Source organism: Kogia breviceps, chromosome 9 (genome assembly GCF_026419965.1).
Source record: "Kogia breviceps isolate mKogBre1 chromosome 9, mKogBre1 haplotype 1, whole genome shotgun sequence".
NCBI classification, from domain to species: Eukaryota; Metazoa; Chordata; class Mammalia; order Artiodactyla; family Physeteridae; genus Kogia; species Kogia breviceps.
In genome coordinates this window covers 74288896-74307811 of record NC_081318.1, presented here as the reverse complement: position 1 = coordinate 74307811, position 18916 = coordinate 74288896, and the positions used below count along the sequence as shown (strand labels likewise).

Genomic DNA, 18916 nt, shown 5'->3' with positions numbered 1-18916 from the left:
CAACATGGATGGACCTAGAGATTATTATACTAAGTGAAGTCAGTCAGAAAGAGAGACAAATACCATATACAGTATGGTATCATCTCAGCCCCAAGAATGTCCAGCCTTATTTCTCACTTATATGTGGAATATAAAATATGACACAAATGAACTTATCTATCAATACAAAAGAGTAACAGACTCATAGACACAGAGAACAGACTTGTGGTTGCCATGGGGGAGGGATGGATTGGGAGTTTGGAATTGGTAGAGGCCAACTATTATATATATATATATATATATATATATATATATATATATATGTATAACTTAAACACTTGGCTGTATACCTGAAACTAACACAACCTTGTAAATCAACTATATTTCAGTAAAGCCAATTTTTAAAAAAGTATTTTCAGCTAAAGTAATAGAGAAAGAAGTATGATCTCAAGTTGTGGCTACCAAAAGTTATCTTCCAGGAATCAGACAAAATTCCAGAAATACTCCTGCGTTTTCCTATCATTATGTACAAGCCATGCAATACACAGTTTGATAGATCTCACTTTCATTTATGCTCACTTTAAATAATTATAAATGAATTCAATTCATTACCTGTTCGTTTTTCCCTTTCCGTGCATTTTATTCTTTTCTACTAGAAAAACTTCTCACTGATCATAATCTTCAGAAATTTTCTTCTAACTCCTGCTTTCTCTATTATCTCAAGATCTCAACAGACACATATGAACTGTCTAGGATTCTTCCAGTAAACTTACTTAGAACTCAGAATTAAAATAGTATTTGATTTCTAGAGCTAGTCACATAATGATATGATTTTAAGGATGTTGTTTGACCTCATACCTGTAAAACGTAGACATAAAATTATGCTTTTAAATAACTCAGTGAATTTTAACAAAAATATTCCAAGTAACTTAAGCAATAATGGCACTCTATTTAGTCCCACAGAGATACTATGAACCCCACAGAGATACTATGAACATAGTATTTCATAATCACTTCTAGCCAAAATATCTTATCAGTTCCCATAATATGAATTAAGAAAATATACTTCCTAACTCTGTTCACTGAAGGGTCTAGAAGCAATGACTTACCAGTGGCAATGAGCCCTCCTAGCATCCCTATCTTGGATTCTAAATACCACTCCTTATACAAAAAGCAGTCACTTCCAGCTCCTTAGAGAAATGGGTGAAAGAAGCGTAGGGAAAGTAAAGTCTGAGATGAGCCAGAAGCATCTGCGTTAGCCAGAAAGCAAAGTGCTCAAAGACTTAGGAGAACAAGGACAAAAGAACATGCAAGGGGCTGGCTTGAAGGGGGTCCTGCTGGCAAAATTTAGGGCAACTTCAGCATGCAAAAGAATACTGTTGGCAATGAATCATAACCCACTGAACTAAGACAAAAGAAGCCATGAATAGAAAATGACACTCCTCAAAAAGAAAAAAGGAAGGGGGGAGAGTGAAAAAGAGAGAGAGAAAGGAAGGAAGGGAGGAAGGAGAGTAGAAGGGAAGAAGAGAAAAAGTTCTTCACTAAAAATATCACCTAACATAGGGAGACAGAAGGGTTGACCCACTTTGTAACCACCAATGGTTTATTCTTCGAAATGTCTGGCTTGTTCTCTTCAAAACTGTAAATGTCATGAAAGAAAAAGGTGGGTGGATATTCTAGATTAAAGGAGAAAACAGAGATAAGTAGATGCAAATGCGTGGTCCTTGTTTTGATGCTGGATTTTTTTTAAAAGCTACAGAGGAAATTCCCAGGGTAGCTGGGAAATTGTGAAAAATTACTATTTGTTTTGATAGTATTATATCAAAGATGAATTTCTTAGGTATGTTAATTGAATTATGTTCATATAGGAGAATACCCTAGTTCTTAGGAGAGAGATGCTGAAGTACTTAGGGATGAATTGTCAATGTCTCCAACTTACTTTCTGATAATTCAGCAAAAATAAATAAAAGTAGAAAATATACGGGACTACCCTGGTGGCGCAGTGGATAAGGCTGCGTGCTTTCAATGCAGGGGGCCCGGGTTTGATCCCTGGCCAGGGAACTAGATGCCACATGCATGCCGCAACTAAGAGTTCACATGCCGCAACTAAGGAGCCCACTTGCTGCAACTAAGGAGGCCGTGAGCCACAGCTAAGACCCGGTGCAACCAAAATATATATATATATATTTATATAAATAAATATTAAAAAATAAAATATATGTCTCTCTCTGCCTGTGAGAGGGAGTGTATGTACAGCCAAAGGAAAGTAAATTGGGTAAAACTGTAAAAATTGATGAGTGCAGGAAAAGCGTGCATGGTTGGACAATGTACTACCTACCACCTTTTCAATTTTTCTATATTTTTGAACATTTTTGAATTTAAAAGTCGGGGGAAATTGAGACAGATACTGGTTTGGGAAATTAGGTTGATAACTATATTGATCTCAGAAGGTAGTTAGGGATTAAATGAGTCAACATATGTAAAGCTATCACATTTTTAATATTATGACATTAAAGTAAGGTAAAAAATTATCCAATAAATATGGAGTTAAAAATATACCACCCCCAACTTTAAACAGCCACTTTTTGGTAGTTCATTGAAAGTTTCTGGCAGTAGGAGGTAAAAATATAAAAACATCCTTTACAGAAGATTCCCATTATTTTGGATAATGACCTGGATGGACCCTTTGGTCACACATATGAAAATTAAAACCTACGCATTGATCTTAAATTAGAAAAAACCCCCATGAAAATAAAATCTAATGTTCAAGAAAGGTTTAACTTTCTCAAGAATGTAAATTGGGTGACTCTTCTGCCAAACTGTGACCTTTGACTTACGAGATAAAAGTTTTTCTTTAAATGGGGATTTAGACTGCTTTTGTTAGCACAAATCTCCATATGTTATTAAAACTGAACTACAGGGCTTCCCTGGTGGCGCAGTGGTTGAGAATCCGCCTGCCGATGCAGGGGACACGGGTTCGTGCCCTGGTCCGGGAAGATCCCACATGCCGCGGAGCAACTAAGCCCGTGAGCCATGGCCACTGAGCCTGTGCGTCCGGAGCCTGTGCTCCGCAACGGGAGAGGCCACAACAGTGAGAGGCCCGCATACCGCAAAAAAAAAAAAAAACAAACAAACAAAAAAAAAAAAACTGAACTACAGAGACCTTGGGAACTGTGAGATTCACTACTGAAATCAGACCACACTAGTGGGGGTGAGGGGTACAAGACTGCCTCTGCTCTCCATGTCGGGGAATCAAGGGGCACTGGAGATTCTCCGTCAGCTAGTCCCTGATCAAAAAGCATCCTAGGAAGACAGTCAAAATCCTAGCTGGGGAAAAGAGTTATTAGCTCAAGAAGAACTCTCCATTTTAGAGTTTTAAAAATCACTCCCTCCCCTAGCCAATGAAGGTTTACCATCACAGAAACCTGAGTATGGCTCTACTTGGCTGCTGAGTTGGAGGATGAGACTTTTAGTAAATAAATCAGTACACAGAAAAGTAGCCTGGAGGAGTGCATGAGTCAGGCATCTGGCTGGGAACAGAGGTCATCCTCAAATTAGGATAATAGAGAAGGATCAATAAAAGGACTATTGGCAAAGGTTTGGGAGGAAGCAGGGAAACTGGACAGGAGGGTGCCATGTCATAGGGTGATGGCTGAGAAATGGTAAGAGCACCCGCGGCTGCAGGGACAAGAGAATGAAGGGCTATCAGAACCTGCAAGCAAAGAATCTCATGGAGAGATTTACGAGGACCTGCTGATGAAGGTCACGGTCATCCTGATGTGTTCCTGCAGGGAGGGAGCCAAGGAAATGAATAGCCTAAGCTCACTCTCTTTTCTCCCTCATTTCCTGCCAGGGCTCCTCATTGGCCAAACCAACCAGAAGCCAGAGGGCAAGGAGCCCATTGATGTGGTCCACACAGGATGGCCACTGGGGGCACAGAGCAGGGTGGAGGGGTAAAGAGAAGATATCTGACACAAGAAGCATGCCAGGCACCAGCACGTGTTCATGTGCAGAGCTCAGATGTTTCTACAGCGCACAGTGGGAACACAAGAGGGGGTGACAAGGGACCACCGGAATGAATTATGGAAAGTGTAAGCATTTGAAGAGTAAGCAAGTGGGCACAATAAACTTGTTCTAAATCAAAGCATCACCAGTGTTCATGTATGCATATTATGTGTATACATACAGACACACAAATGTTCACTAAATGATATACTTATATCTGTGTGCTCCATACGAGCTATTATTATTACTTATTCACTTAGTCAACAAATATATGTCTTGACATGTGCAAGGTGCGAACAGGGTAATGTCCAACTAAAAATGACAACTGCATACAGGTGCTAATTTAATTATTTTTAAATTAGCCTAATTAATTAAATTTAATTGCTAACATTTTCTTCAAATAATCAAATACATTTTTAGCACTCTTAGAAACCTAAGATTAAAAAAAGAAATGTTCACAAAAACAACAAAGAACCCAAACAACTAGATTAAAAAATAGGCAAAGGGGGCTACCCTGGTGGCGCAGTGGTTGGGAATCTGCCTGCCAATGCAGGGGACATGGGTTCGAGCCCTGGTCTGGGAGGATCCCACACGCTGCGGAGCAACTGGGCCCGTGAGCCACAACTACTGAGCCTGCGCATCTGGAGCCTGTGCTCCGCAACGGGAGAGGCCACGACAGTGAGAGCCCCATGCACCGCGATGAAGAGTGGCCTCCGCTTGCCACACTGGAGAAAGCCCTCACACAGAAACGAAGACCCAACACAGACAAAAAAAAAAAAAGACAAAGGACTGAAATGGGCATTTCTCCAAAGAAAATATACAAATGGCCAATAAACACATGAAAAGATGCTCAAATGATTAATCATTAGAAAAATGTAAATCAAAACTGGAATGAGATACCATTCCACACCCATTAGGATCGTTATTATAAAAAACAGAGAAAATAACAAGTATTGGTAGTGTCATGCAGAAATTGGAACTCTTGTGCTCTACTGATGGGAATGTAAAATGGAGTAGCCACTAATGGAAAACAGTATGGCGGTTCCTCCAAAAATTTGAAACAGAATTACCATATGATCTAGCCATTCTGCTTGTACATGTATGTATCAAAAATAATTGAAAGCTGGGACTCAAACAGATTATGCCCATGTTCACAGAAGTATTATGTGCAACAGTCAAAAGGAAGAAGCAGCCCAAGTATCTACAGAAGGATGAATGGATAAACAATATGAGATATATATATCTCTACCAAATGGAATATCACTCAGCTTTGAAAAGGAAAGACATTCCGGCACCTGCTGTAACATGCATGAACTTTGAAGACATTATGCTAAGTGAAATAAGCCCAGCACAAAAAGACAATTACTATATGATTCAATTTATAAGAAACACCTAGAGTATTCAAATTCATAGAGAGAAAGTAGAAAGGAGGTGGGGATGCTGGGAGAGCTACTGCTTAGTGCGTATGGGGCTTCAGTTTGGGAAGATGCAAAAGGTTCTGGACATGGATGGTGATGACGGTTGTACAACAATGTGAATGTACTCAATGTCACTGAACTTTACACTTAAAAATGGTTAAAATGGTAAATTCGACATTCATGTATATTTTACCACAATTAAAATAAAAGCAATACTCACGGATTCCAGCCTAAATCTTGTGGGTTCACATATAGAATACCAGCCCTGGAAACAGTAGCTGGGGTTGCTGTCCTTAAGTGATGCACCTCGAAGAGCAGCCTCATAGAGGGAGTGAGAGCTATGCGTTCATTGCTGGCCAAGGTCAACACCTGGACAGGGCAGCACAGCACAAAAGTGGCCATTTCATTAGGGAGCAAAGGCAAGGCTGCTAACTTTCCAAAACAGCACAAAGTCCTTCCCCCAGAAGTGCCAAAGGCTATGAGCTCACTGCCTGAGCTAGAAATGCAGTCTGAATATATATAGGATGGATAAACAACGAGGTCCTACTGGATATCACAGGGAACTATATTCAGTATTCCATGATAAACCATCATGGAAAAGAATAGTGTGTGTGTGTGTGTGTGTGTGTGTGTGTGTGTGTGTGTGTGTGTGTGTATATGCGTAACTGACTCACTTTGCTGTACAGCAGTAATTAACACAACATTGTAACTCAACCAGCCTTCCTTTTAAAAAATGTTGTTTGTTGGGCTTCCCTGGTGGCGCAGGGGTTGAGAGTCCGCCTGCCGATGCAGGGGACGCGGGTTCGTGCCCCGGTCCGGGAAGATCCCACATGCCGCGGAGCGGCTGGGCCCGTGAGCCATGGCCGCTGAGCCTGCGCGTCCGGAGCCTGTGCTCCGCAACGGGAGAGGCCACAACAGTGAGAGGCCCGCGTACCGAAAAAAAAAAAAAAAAAAAAAAATGTTGTTTGTTGAAAAAACAAAAACAAATAAAAAACAAACAGACAACGAAATGCAGTCTGAATAAAGATCTCAGTTCATCCTCAGGGGAGCTCACTGACCCCTGAGGAACAAACTCACCAACATGGACTCACTCATGCCAACCTTTAAATAACTGTGGTAATTATTACTAAATATAAGACCCTTGTTTTAAGAGTTGATTACATAAAAAGGCCTGAATGCCATAAAAAATAAACTTTATTTAGAATGTGAACTATCACAATTTTAAATTGTCCTGTAGAAACTCATCCAAGTATATAGATCTTAGATGTGTATTTTATGATAGAAAATGTCTTGGTTCAGAAAACCAAGGTTTTCTTAGGTTAAGGGGGTTATTACTACTATTCTATAGCAACGACAATTAATGATTTCTTTCTCCTGACCATAACAGTAGACCTTGTGTTGCTTCAATGGTGTCTCACAGACCTGTACCTTCACCTTTTGTTTTTGCTGGAAATTCTGGATTAACCATGGCAAAATGCTTAGGAATGCATACTCAAATCTGTAGCCATAGGAACTACTTAATTTCAAGAGCTAAATTTAGCCAATTAACATAGGGCACAAACTCATTCTTTTATTATCCAAGTAGTCCATACTTAAAGAAAAGATATAATAATAATTTACGCCTAGCTCTTAGAAAATGGTAAGATGTGGATGAACTAAATCCTTGGATACATATCTAACTCTCTTTAAAGATGGTTAAATTTATAGACAAGAAAAAATGTATTCCCTTAAATTCTTTAATAGTGAAATTAAGAGAATTACCAGGAAGGTGCCACATCAAAATAGTAATTACATAAAGAATATCAGGTTAATGCCTGAAACTCGTATTAAAGTCAGTAAGTGAATGGAACTCAGTGCACTCCAGGTGTTCCACTTAAGGTTTAGCACTGAGGTATTACTCACCTTGTTATCGTCCATGACAGTATTTAGTGATTCAATCCACATGGGATCAATATCGCCATCCAGCACTATCCATTTTGGTCCATCATGTCTAAGATTTGCTTGTTCTCGCAGAATGGATGAGAATAGACCTATAAGTTAAGAGTAAGCAATCCTAATGTATAATGGAGTTGAGTGCTATTTATTTCTAAAATAAATTTGTCTTATTTTTACTGGAAGCTCTTTTATTCAGTAGGTAAATTTGCTATAAGTTTGCCACCTCTTTCAGGTGGGCAAAGAGCACCGCTTTTTGAGCTATCCCTGAGATCTAGACCAATGGGCAAGTTTTACTTCCATGAGAAGGTTCCTTAACTTCTCAGACTGAGCAACCCCAAATGTCAAATAAAGATGACAGTACCTTCCTTGAAGAACACCTGTGGAGATTCATAGCAGGTGACGTACATGAAACTCAAAACTTACACCAAATGAAAATATTAAACGTTTTCATGCACATATATTCAGTATCTATTTTAGACCAAGTATTAATTTATTCCACCTTTCTCCATTTTTCTATAACATTATTCAAGACAGATCATTATAAAGCTAAAGTATTCAGAAGTGCGATACATTTCTTTGGGAAATGTGTTTACTGGCATTATAATAAGTTCATTATCTCACAAGATGTAAAGATAGAAACATTTAAAATCCAGAGTCCTTTTTGCTAAGTATTATGCGTGTTTCATGGCACATTTAATAGTTGCTGACTGTTCAAAACTCAAGTATATACTACTATGGTGAAAAAAACTGTTTTGAGGCAGGTATGTGGAAGGTTTTGTTTCCTCTGTGAAGGATTTTGTGCAAAGATAAGTGATAGTCTATAGTAGAACCTGCTACCATAATTCATAAAAAGGCCAGCAACCTGTTCTAATGGACACTAATTTGAAAGGCTTCTACATATTTTCAGCAAAAACGGATATTATTCCCTTCCTGCCACAGTCCTTAAAAAAAAAAAAAAAGCCTAAGAGAGCAAATTTTGACTGTCCCACAAATTAAGGAAGCAGGGTGTACATGATACTAGGATGGAGAATGACGAGCTCTGCTCCTTTGATAGGGTCATCAGGGAAGTCTTCTCTGATGCGATGTTTGACCAGACATTCCAGTAACATAAGGGAGCAAGCCGTGCAGGTATCTCCAGTGTTGCAGATGGTGGGAATACCAAGTGCAAAGGCCCGTGACAGGAAGATGCTTGGCGGGTTCAGAGAAGAGCAAGGAGTCCCGAGTGTATATGTAAGTGAAAGGCAGAGAACAGGAATGAGATCAGACATGGGGAAGAGAGACTCAATCACATAGAACCTTGTAGGCCTTGGATAAAGGTTGGATTCTAACAGTGATGAAACACACTGGAAACTGCAAGCAGAGAACTAACATTCTGAAGGCCACTCTCTGTCTGTTGCATGGAAAATGAATCAACGGAGACCCGTGAGGTGTGACACCGCAAATACAGGCAAGAGGTGCTGGTGGCTTGGACTCACATGGGAGCTGCAGAGAAGGTGAGAAGTACTGGAATACAATATGTATGTTAAAGGTAAGTAAGGCCTATAGGATTTGCTGTGAGGTTAAATGTATGGTGTGAATGCGGGAAGGGACTCAAGGATGATGTCTAGATTAGTGCATTTACGGAGATGAGAATGTTAAAAGTGGTTTTAACATAGGAATCTGCTTGTCCACAAAAGCTTTCAGGGGCAAGAAACATGTCCCACTGACCTTTGCCCTGGCACCTAGAATAGCACATGCCTGAAGCTCAGTATCTTGTATCAGGTACTTTATAAATGTTCCCTGAGGCATTTGTGTTGACTTCTCTGCTGGTTTACAGGGAGCCCTGACATAATTGATGGGGGAATAAAATACACAGCTCTGAGCACAAACCTGCTGAATGCTAATCGACCACTTAATCAAATCTAGTTTTAATTTATAGGTTATAAATGCTGTTGTGAGCTGCTGTATTTCCAATAACGCCAACCCATAAACAGTAAATCTACAACCATGACTGAAATTGGCTTGAACTGAGAAATGATTTTCTGGATTAAAAAAAAAAAAAAAGAAAATGTTAGCACTTCAAAAGGGGAAATACTACTTGCCATCTTTCCATTCTCGGGTAGCATGATGTATGAAACCAAAGAGTTCATCTGTTGTCACAGCTTTGGGGTTTAAGTCATTCCAAATGGGTTTCTGTTTCATGTTAACATATGTTCGGTTCAGTGTTCTCAAAATCTGAAAAAGAAAGAAGGAAAAATGTTAAGAAAATTAATACTAATGTAAGCCAAGTGGGATTTCTGAAGGGTTTTCCTTAGGCATTATATGTTCCTAGATATTCTGTGTATACTGAGAATGGGCAAAAATTTATATGTGCACATTTTCATTCACATCTTGAAAAACTTAATCCCACAATCCCTGAGGATCAGTTCACCTGATTCTGTCAAGAGAAAGTCGCTATCAATTGAGATTTTTTAACCATGTGTGCACAGTAAAGGACTATATGTAAATGTGCTCCTGTACATGTTATTAAAATCCACTCTGCCTGTATTATTTAGATTGTTCTTAAAATTTAGCCTGCATCCAAAGTGCTTAGAGGGTATTACAACAGACTAATGGAGCCGATCTCAGAGTTTCTAATTTAGCAGGTCTTGCGTAGGACTGATTTGAGTTCTAAGAAGGTCCCAGGTGATGCCTAGGATGCTGGTCTAGACATGCTTTGAGACCTAACGACCTAGAACAATAGTTCTCAGGAGGAGATCATCTTGACTTGGGGGAAGAGGATGTGCTACTGGGCATCTCGTGGGCAGAGGCCAGGGATGCTGCTCAACATCCTGCAATGAAAGACCAGCCCCCAGGACAAAGAGTTATCCTGTACAGACGTCAATAGTGCTGAGGTTGAGAAGCCCTGTTCTAGGTAATTGAGGAAAAGAAGACTCGGTGATAAGAATTCACAGGATAGGTCCTCTCTGGAGGGTCCAGTGGTTAAGACTCTGTGCTTCCACTGCAGGGGCACAGGTTCTATCCCTGGCAGGGGAACTAAGATCCCGCATGCCACGCAGTGTGGCCAATAAGGAAAAAAAAATAAAATAAATTTAAAAAGTGTAAAAAATTATTCTCAGGATAGGTGCTTAATACATGTCTATTTAACTAATTGACACCTTAACCCAAATATCTGCCCAACTATCCTTTCTGCTTTCTCTGAAAAGCCATGGCTTTTATTTTATATATTATCATCCTGATCTCCTCTCACAGGGGTTTAAAGGACTGATAAACAATCGCCAAATACTTTAGAATAATCAATTGCTAAATAACATGGCCCAAGCTTTGGTGCTCTAGCTCTATAAGCTTAAGCAAAGGTTGAATAGAACGGAATCAATGAAGACTAGATGAAAGAAATTGAATGTCTTAGAAATATTAAGCTTCTATTTTTAGAAACCATTAATCTACTGAAAATTATAGAATTTAATTTTATCCTTCCTTGCACCATGGCTCACATCTGAAACTTACTTTAACAAAATAATTACAGGTCTATCAGTTATCTACTTCACTATTTCAATGATTACATTTTTCAGTAAAAAAGCCCTATACAGGACTTCCTTTTACACGTATTCCACTTTGGGTTCTGACTTAAATACTGGTAAGTTCTATAGACACCCATGCCCTAAAGTCTCATATGCCCACTCTGCTTATTTTTAGTTGCTGGTTACTAAATATGTTTATTCCCAAGCAGCCTCAGTTAAAATGCATGCAGTTCTGCATATACTGTCTGCCAAACAAGAAAATAAGTATGTTGCCAGGACTGTCAGTAAGACCAAACAAAATCAAGCAGTGAACTAAAAATGGGGATAATAGCACCCATGGCCTATCATCGTTGTGCAGAGTAAATCACACATAATGCACCTAGCAGAGTACATAATAAGTACTTCAAAAATGTGGTTTTTGCTTCCTCCCTTTCTTTTCAAGTTTTGTTTTGGCCCTATAGAGGGCTGTATTTCTGGGGGAGTATTGAAGAAAACTATTTGGGTTTTTCTTAATGATATGGGGAGGAGACACTAGGATAACTTGGGAAATATAAGAAAATAGTTTTGATCAATGTGGGTAGGGCCACACCAAGCCTCTAAGCCAGGTATCTTATTCTAGAGTCTCTCAATATGTTTGCTTTGGATAAAAGAATTCAGGTATATTATTGAAAGATGCATAGAGCAGGATGGCATGCATCTAAGTTAGTGAATAGGATGCTATCTCACTTGGAGAGCCCAATCTTCCCTTAGTTTACTTATTTGAATGCAATGTTCTACTAGCTCCTCTCTCCCTGCTCCCAGTATAAAGGAAGAGTTTCAGTTGATCAAATAGCAATGTTAGAGTCTCAGATCCTAACACAAAATTATGAGCAACTTCACTGAAGGAAACTCTCAAACAGAAGTGAATGTAGGTCTCCCACCCTGAGCAATTTTGTTCCTTTCATGGCTGAAAGCTAACAGGCGTTTACTATACCTTGCTCTTTCCTGTGCCTGCATTTCCAATGACAAAGACAGAGTGCCGCAAGGCCAACAGCTCCTCAAGCTGGACAACCTGCAGACCAAACAACCACACACTAGTTTCCTTTAATGAGTTTGTGATTTTTAAAAAAACTGCCCATTTTCACCCAATTCCTTCCTTACAACTTGAGCCAGCCCCCACTGACAGCATTACATTCCTGGAAAGTTAGAAAAGATGACAAGGGCAAAGTATAGTTGCTCCCAGATCTCTCAATGTAGAGTATGGAGATGAGGATGAAGAAAAACCATTACTCAGTGAGTCAGTGACACAGGCAGGAGTGAAGTACAGAGGTACTTGGTACATGGCAGGGGTTAGTTACAAAAATCAATGACTCTTTATGAAGTGGGACTAGAAACAGCATACGGCCAACATCATCTACAACTGACTAATGACTTATATCCTTTGAAATATCTATAACACATAATCTGTATGTATTTTAACATCCATGTATTCACTACACCCCAGACAAGTGAACGTATGCACAGCCTTTGATAACTCAGGTGATATCATACATTTATCCCCCATTACAAGCATGTGCTAACGACTTTATTTCCAACTTTCTCTAAGATGGAGAGAAAAGAGAGCAAAATTAATCTTTGGTGCACATCACCAAGAAGAACCAAGGAGTTTTATAAACTAATGAAAAGTCTGCTTCCATTGCAAACCATGACTTACCCTCTCTGTGTTTTCACCTTCTTACAGAATGGGACTCTATTAGAATGCTTTGATGTATATACTAAGAACATCTTAAGGTCGGTGTAATATGTAAGTTAATGTTTTGGTTGAGTATCACTTAACCACAGTTATTGTCAATGCACCTCCCAAGGGCTGCCATGACAAGGAAATGATCCTTTTACTTTGAGGATGAAGCTTTCCTCGGGCTGCAGGAGGAGCTCCACGGTGGACTGCCTGACCATCTGTTCAAAGTGGGGCACTCTCCTCCGGGGCACATCCAGGACTGGAAACAGGTCACCAACCAGGCCCAAAAACACAGGGATGTCATCAGTCACTATTTTAGGCATACTGAAGTCCCTTAAGGCTCTCATGAGTACCTAGAAAGAAAAACAGAAAACATTTCATAAAAAAGCCAATATAGGGTCTAACAAACACCTAAACAGCTAAAGATGTAATCATGAGATAGATACTGTTCTCTATTAGAATGGCATTCTATCTACAGGGAGGGTAACTGCTTACAAGGTCATATATCAGAACAGCAGAAAGCTCGGCTGATACCATGGATAACCTCAGACTAAAACCAACAAAGAGGCCCCGTTCCTCCCTGGATAATGTTTTGATCTTAAGAAAGGATCCGAGGTACTTCTCTCTGTAATCTTCAAACTCCAGGATGTAAATTAACCAAGGCCATGAGACCGTTTTGTCCAAAATACTCTAGGAATCTCAGAATGATACACTCAACCAATTTTTCATTTTGGTTTTTGTTCTATTTTGGCTGAAAACCAAAGAGGGCTTTAGATTTTAAAAGCAGTAATTTGAACATCAGAATGACTTTTACAGAAAGAGGTAAATGCATGAAATCTTGACCCAATCATGAATTGTGACTCAGAGGAAGAGAACGATTGGAAAAGAGAAGTAGAAAATCACATGATAAATATCCCTTAACATGTAAAGAAACTCACAGGAAAAGACCTTTTTCAAAATCTCAAGCCAAACTGCATCTTCACACAGGCTGTATATCCATTACTCTCACTACTTGTTTAACAGAGAAAAATGCACGATGTGGGTGTTACTGTTTTTCCCCATAAAGGATAGTGGAACATTCCCCTAGTAGCTTTAAATAACTAACTAAATATATCATTAGTGTTAGGTAAGCATCCCCCCTGTTGCTTTCTTTAAACTCATCTCACAACCCATGAAATGGACATAGTTTCTTCCATTAGATTATGTCTTCATGGACTTTTTCAGGATTAATATCCCAACTCAATCAGATTTTCTAAATGTTCCTCAGAGAAAATCAAACACTGATTACTGAATTATTTATGATCGCCAAAATACTTTTTGTGGCTGATATTTCAGAAGTACTTATAAAATCACATTTTCTTTCATATATTCATATCCTTTACTCAAGAATACTTGTGGACTTTTATAACATAAGAAATGCCAGTCCTCAAAATATCCTGTATTAAAAATAGACGTGATGCTTTTTAAAAAGTCGTGCTATGTATGACCCACCATCCAGATATATATACTTTTATTTGTACAAAGCCATTTAGCTATTCACTCAACAAAATCATATTAGCATTGCAGTACCTGATCTTCAGGTCTATTTTTATCTCCTCGTTTCAGGGAGCCAGCTACAACCAAGACAGATTTAATAGCACGAAGTCCCCAATCATAATGATCCTAAAATCAAAACACAGATATATTTTTTCAAAAATTTTATGAGGGAATCAGATTCTCATTCCAGAAGAAAAAGCCAAAAGCTAAAAGAAAAGAGTCTAGATAAATATGTGTCTTAATGATGTAAAATAATATTCTTTTCCCTTCCTTGAAATTGTAAACACCGTGTCCCTTCAGCGTCCTGCTTCTTTTGCCTGATTCTCCACCTCTGTCAGCAAATCTCTTCTTTCCATAGCGTTTAGTTGCAGTATTTGCCCAAGGCTCCATCCGCTTTCCTCCCTCTGTTCTCTCAGTAAGCCTGCTAACTCTGGGTTCAATTACTCCAGTGGTTTCACTTCCAACCACAAGCACACTCCTCTTGTTTTCCACTGGTAGCCCTGCTATTCTACCCATTCCCAGCCCTGGATCTCTAATTTCCCTCATTACTCTTCTTTTAAATTTTATTTTTAATTTTTATTGGAGTATAGTTGATTTACAATGTTGTGTTAGTTTCAGGTGTACAGCAAAGTGAATCAGTTATACATATACATATATCCACTCTTTTTTAGATTCTTTTCCCATACAGGTCATTACATAGTATTGAGCAGAGTTGCCTGTGCTATAGAGTAGGTCCTTATTAGTCATCTATTTTACATATAGTAGTGTGTATATGTCAATTCCAATCTCCCGATAGATCCCTCCCCCCCACCCCTTACCCCCTGGTAATGATATCATATGATCTTGCTTATGTGTGGAATCTAAAAAGAGGGTACAAATGAACTTATCTACCAAACAGAAATAGAGTTACAGATGTAGAAAATAATCACTAAACTTTAATAATCCAGTTTTGACTGTATTAAGTGCCAACATCCAGGCTGGAGCATCTGAGTGATTAACAAGTGGAATCTACAAAAAGGGGTACAAATGAACTTATCTACAAAACATAAACAGAGTCACAGATGTAGAAAACAAGCTTATGGATACCAGGGGGTAAGTGGGGGAGGGATAAATTGGGAGACTGGGATTCATATATACACACTACTGTATATAAAATAGATAACAAATAAGGACCTACTGTATAGCACAAGGAACTCTACCCAGTACTCTGTAATGGCCTATATGGGAAAGAATCTAAAAAAGAGAGGATATGTGTATATGTATGACAGGTTCACTGGACACTTGAAACTAACACATCATTATAAATCAACTATACACCAATAAAAATTTTTTTTAAAAAGTTCAGTGATTAAACCAATACCTCTTTGAGACTTCCACATTACCCCTACACAAGATTCCTTCACAGGCTCCGAGCTCCTGGAGCACAGACCCCATGCTGATTTTTTGCCTTCTAGGTCCTAGCACAGCGCACAGCACAGGCGGCTCAGGAAAGATACACTCTATCAGCTGACTGACTGTATGTAACCCACCTTCTCTCCTTTGTCTTCTGTCTACAATCACATAGTAACAACTCTTCTCTCAATGTCTCCCAGCTGTGCATGTGGGAAAGTCACTTAACCTCTCCAAGCCTTACTACCATCATCTATAAAAAGGTAGATTAAAGTATCCACCCACTTCACAAGGTTGCTGAAGTAAAATGAGTTAATGCTTTGTAAGCAGTGAAGCAACACATATAAATGTATATGCTTTTCAGTACATTAATAGATAATAAAATCAATTTAGTGGGTCTTAACCATCATTTTCATTGGTACTAAAATAGAACAGAATGGAATGAAAAATACCAGAGTGCACTGCAAATAAGGGTAAGAAGTGTTTGGTGAAGATTTTTGTTTCAGTTGTGCTTGGGTGCATGTGTGTATGCATGTATGTGTATACACATGTATGTGTATACTGAGTCTCAACAGAAAGGTATTTTTTACTGTGGGCCATGGTAAAAATCATTTGAAAGCCACTGATATACAAAGAAGACTAGGGCTTGAGAAGAGGGAAAGAGAGGGGAAAGAGGAGGCCAGGGGGATTGAGGAGGGGCTAAGTCATCACAGTAACACTATTAAAGGAGAGGATGTAAAAAAGACACATACATCCCAATGTTCACTGCAGCACTATTTACAATAGCCAAGTCACGGAAGCAACCCAAATGTCCATCGACAGAGGGACGGATAAAGAAGATGTGGTTAATAAAGATGTTAAAAATAAATAAATAAATAAATAAATAAATAAAGAAGATGTGGTACATATATACAACGGAATACTACTCAGCCATAAAAAAGAATGGCATAATGCCATTTGCAGCACCATGAATGGACCTAGAGATTATCATTCTAAGTGAAGTCAGAAAGAGAAAGACAAACATCACAGGATATCACTTATATGTGCAATCTAAAATATGACACAAATAAACTTATTTACAAAACAGAAACAGATTTACAGACATAGAAAACAAACTTATGGTTACCAAAGGGGGAAAGGAGGTGGAGAGGGATAAATTTGGAGTTTGGGATTAGCAAATACAAACTACCATATATCAAACAGATAAACAACAAGGTCCTACTGTATAGCAGAGGGAACTATATTCAATATCCTGTAATAACCAATAAGGGAAAAGAATATAAAAAAGATTATACATGTATGTGTGTGTATATAACAATCACTTTTCTGTACACCAGAAACGAACACAGCATTGTTAATCAACTATACTTCAATTAAAAAAAAACACAAAAAGACGATTTGGTGACACTCCTAGACATTTAAACAGTGCAAACAACTGTTAACATAATCTTCACCATTTTCATCAGGTTATTCCTTTGGTCAAAAATGTCCACTGATTCTTCTCAAATCCATTCCTACAGCTTAGAAAACTATCAGTGGACTGTGTTCCTAACTCAGCTTTTCTGTCCAGGACAAATTTCTTTCCCCTCATCTCATCTCTGACACTTCTGTTGAGTTGGAGAGCCCTTTCCTCATCTACTCTACCCCTCGCACCCTCTCCCTCCAGTAAGTGGTTACACATGCCCTAGAAAGGGTTAGAAAGGACTGGATTTAAATCTTGCTCCTACCACTTATTAGTTGGGAACTTTGGATAGGTTATTTACTCAGTTTCCTCACCTGTAAAATGGAACGAATAAGACCAAATTCATAGTATTTCTGTCAAGATAAAAAGCTAACACATGGTCCCTCTTCAGTAAATATTGGTATTTTCCTCCTTGAAACTATGATAATTTTTTCATCCTCTATTTCCTTCTAATTTTTATTGCATGTAAACTAAATCTCCTACATAGGTTCTTTGAAGTCAGAAATCTAAGTGTCTGCTTCATTTGTTCTGTGTTTACCCCGTTCATCATTGTCAGCAATAACTATATTACTTGAATACAGTAAATGCTTGCTAAATGTTTAAGTATTAGTACTGGGAATGGGGTATGGTTGCAACTCCATGTATCCTGGGTCCGGTAACACTTTTTTCTTCTGACATTTTCCCATTATAAAATTAAAAGGGGCTCATTGAAAAAAATTAAAAGGATATCACAAACAAGAATAAGGAAAAAAATTTAAAATACAATCTTAGTACCCAGAAACAAATGTTAAAAATCACAATGTATTTTCCAGTCACTTCATATGTATATAAAACACACAGTGTAATATAAAATATATTGAATAAAACACATGCAAATTGTAGATCACATCGACAGTTCGCTGTGCTGTTTTTTGCATATAACATTGTCACAAGCATTTTTCCACATTATCAAATTCGATATGTTTTACCCCAGAATGTAAATTCACAGTTGTTAAAATGACAATATGAATTTGCATCTCAGATTCCAAATTTCACCCCAACAAAGGGTAATTTAAAATGAGTACATCAGGCTTCCCTGGCGGCGCAGTGGTTGGGGGTCCGCCTGCCGATGCAGGGGACACGGGTTCGTGCCCAGGTCCAGGGGGATCCCGCATGCCGCGGAGCGGCTGGGCCCGCGCGCTGAGCCTGAGCGTCTGGAGCCTGTGGTTGGCAACGGGGGAGGTCACAGCAGTGAGAGGCCCGCGTACCACAAAATAAATAAATAAATAAAATAAAATAAAATGAGTAAATCTGGCAGTACAGGTAACTGAGTGGTTCCAGCTGTGATATTTTAATACTTTCATCCTGGAACAACTGCAAAATAATGTCACCAGGAATTAACAAGAGGTCACCAAAAGAATGAAGTCAAAGGTGACCAAAAAGCTAAATTTAAAAACAGTGATGCTGATATAGATGGCATTTTTGTGGCCCACCAGCAGCTTCAATATAACAGCAAGGTAGTGACTGGAGAGTAATGTATTAATTTGGCCCATTTTAGAAACAACGGAATTGTAGAGCAAAAATAAACACAAACAAAAAAGCCGAGTCTAACTTCAAATAAAGAATTACCAACAAAATGAGAAAATCTTTCATTTAGCATTTCTCAAACGTTCTTCAGAAAATCAGCTTTCCCTGGCTCTTATGAACACTCCTGCCATCTCTCCCTGGAAAATAATATTCCCACAAGGAAAGGGAGACATCATAAAATTGATATCTAATTACAGCACTGATGACATTTAAAGAAAATCACATAGCCCATTGATAAAAGCTGTATTAAGTACAAACAAAGCCTTCAACTTAAAATGTCTCAAGTTTTGTTTTTTTTTTTTAAACAACCTTTATATGTGCTCTACATTACTGGCTCCAAGTTGAAGATGAGGAAATTGAGGCACTTAGGGACTAAAGCCATACCCTTTTTAGCACAAGGAATATACGA

The 18916-nt window shown here is 38.7% G+C and overlaps 1 protein-coding gene across 1 annotated transcript in view; it reads right to left on the bottom strand.

Moving 5' to 3' along the window:
* Positions 1-18916, bottom strand: part of DNAH11 (dynein axonemal heavy chain 11) — a 312578-nt gene that overhangs the window by 159154 nt on the left and 134508 nt on the right. Inside the window, 6 exon segments of the mRNA XM_067042643.1 lie at positions 5623-5771; positions 7305-7455; positions 9415-9551; positions 11811-11888; positions 12713-12907; positions 14124-14216. Coding sequence (XP_066898744.1) covers positions 5623-5771; positions 7305-7455; positions 9415-9551; positions 11811-11888; positions 12713-12907; positions 14124-14216 — 803 coding nt within the window.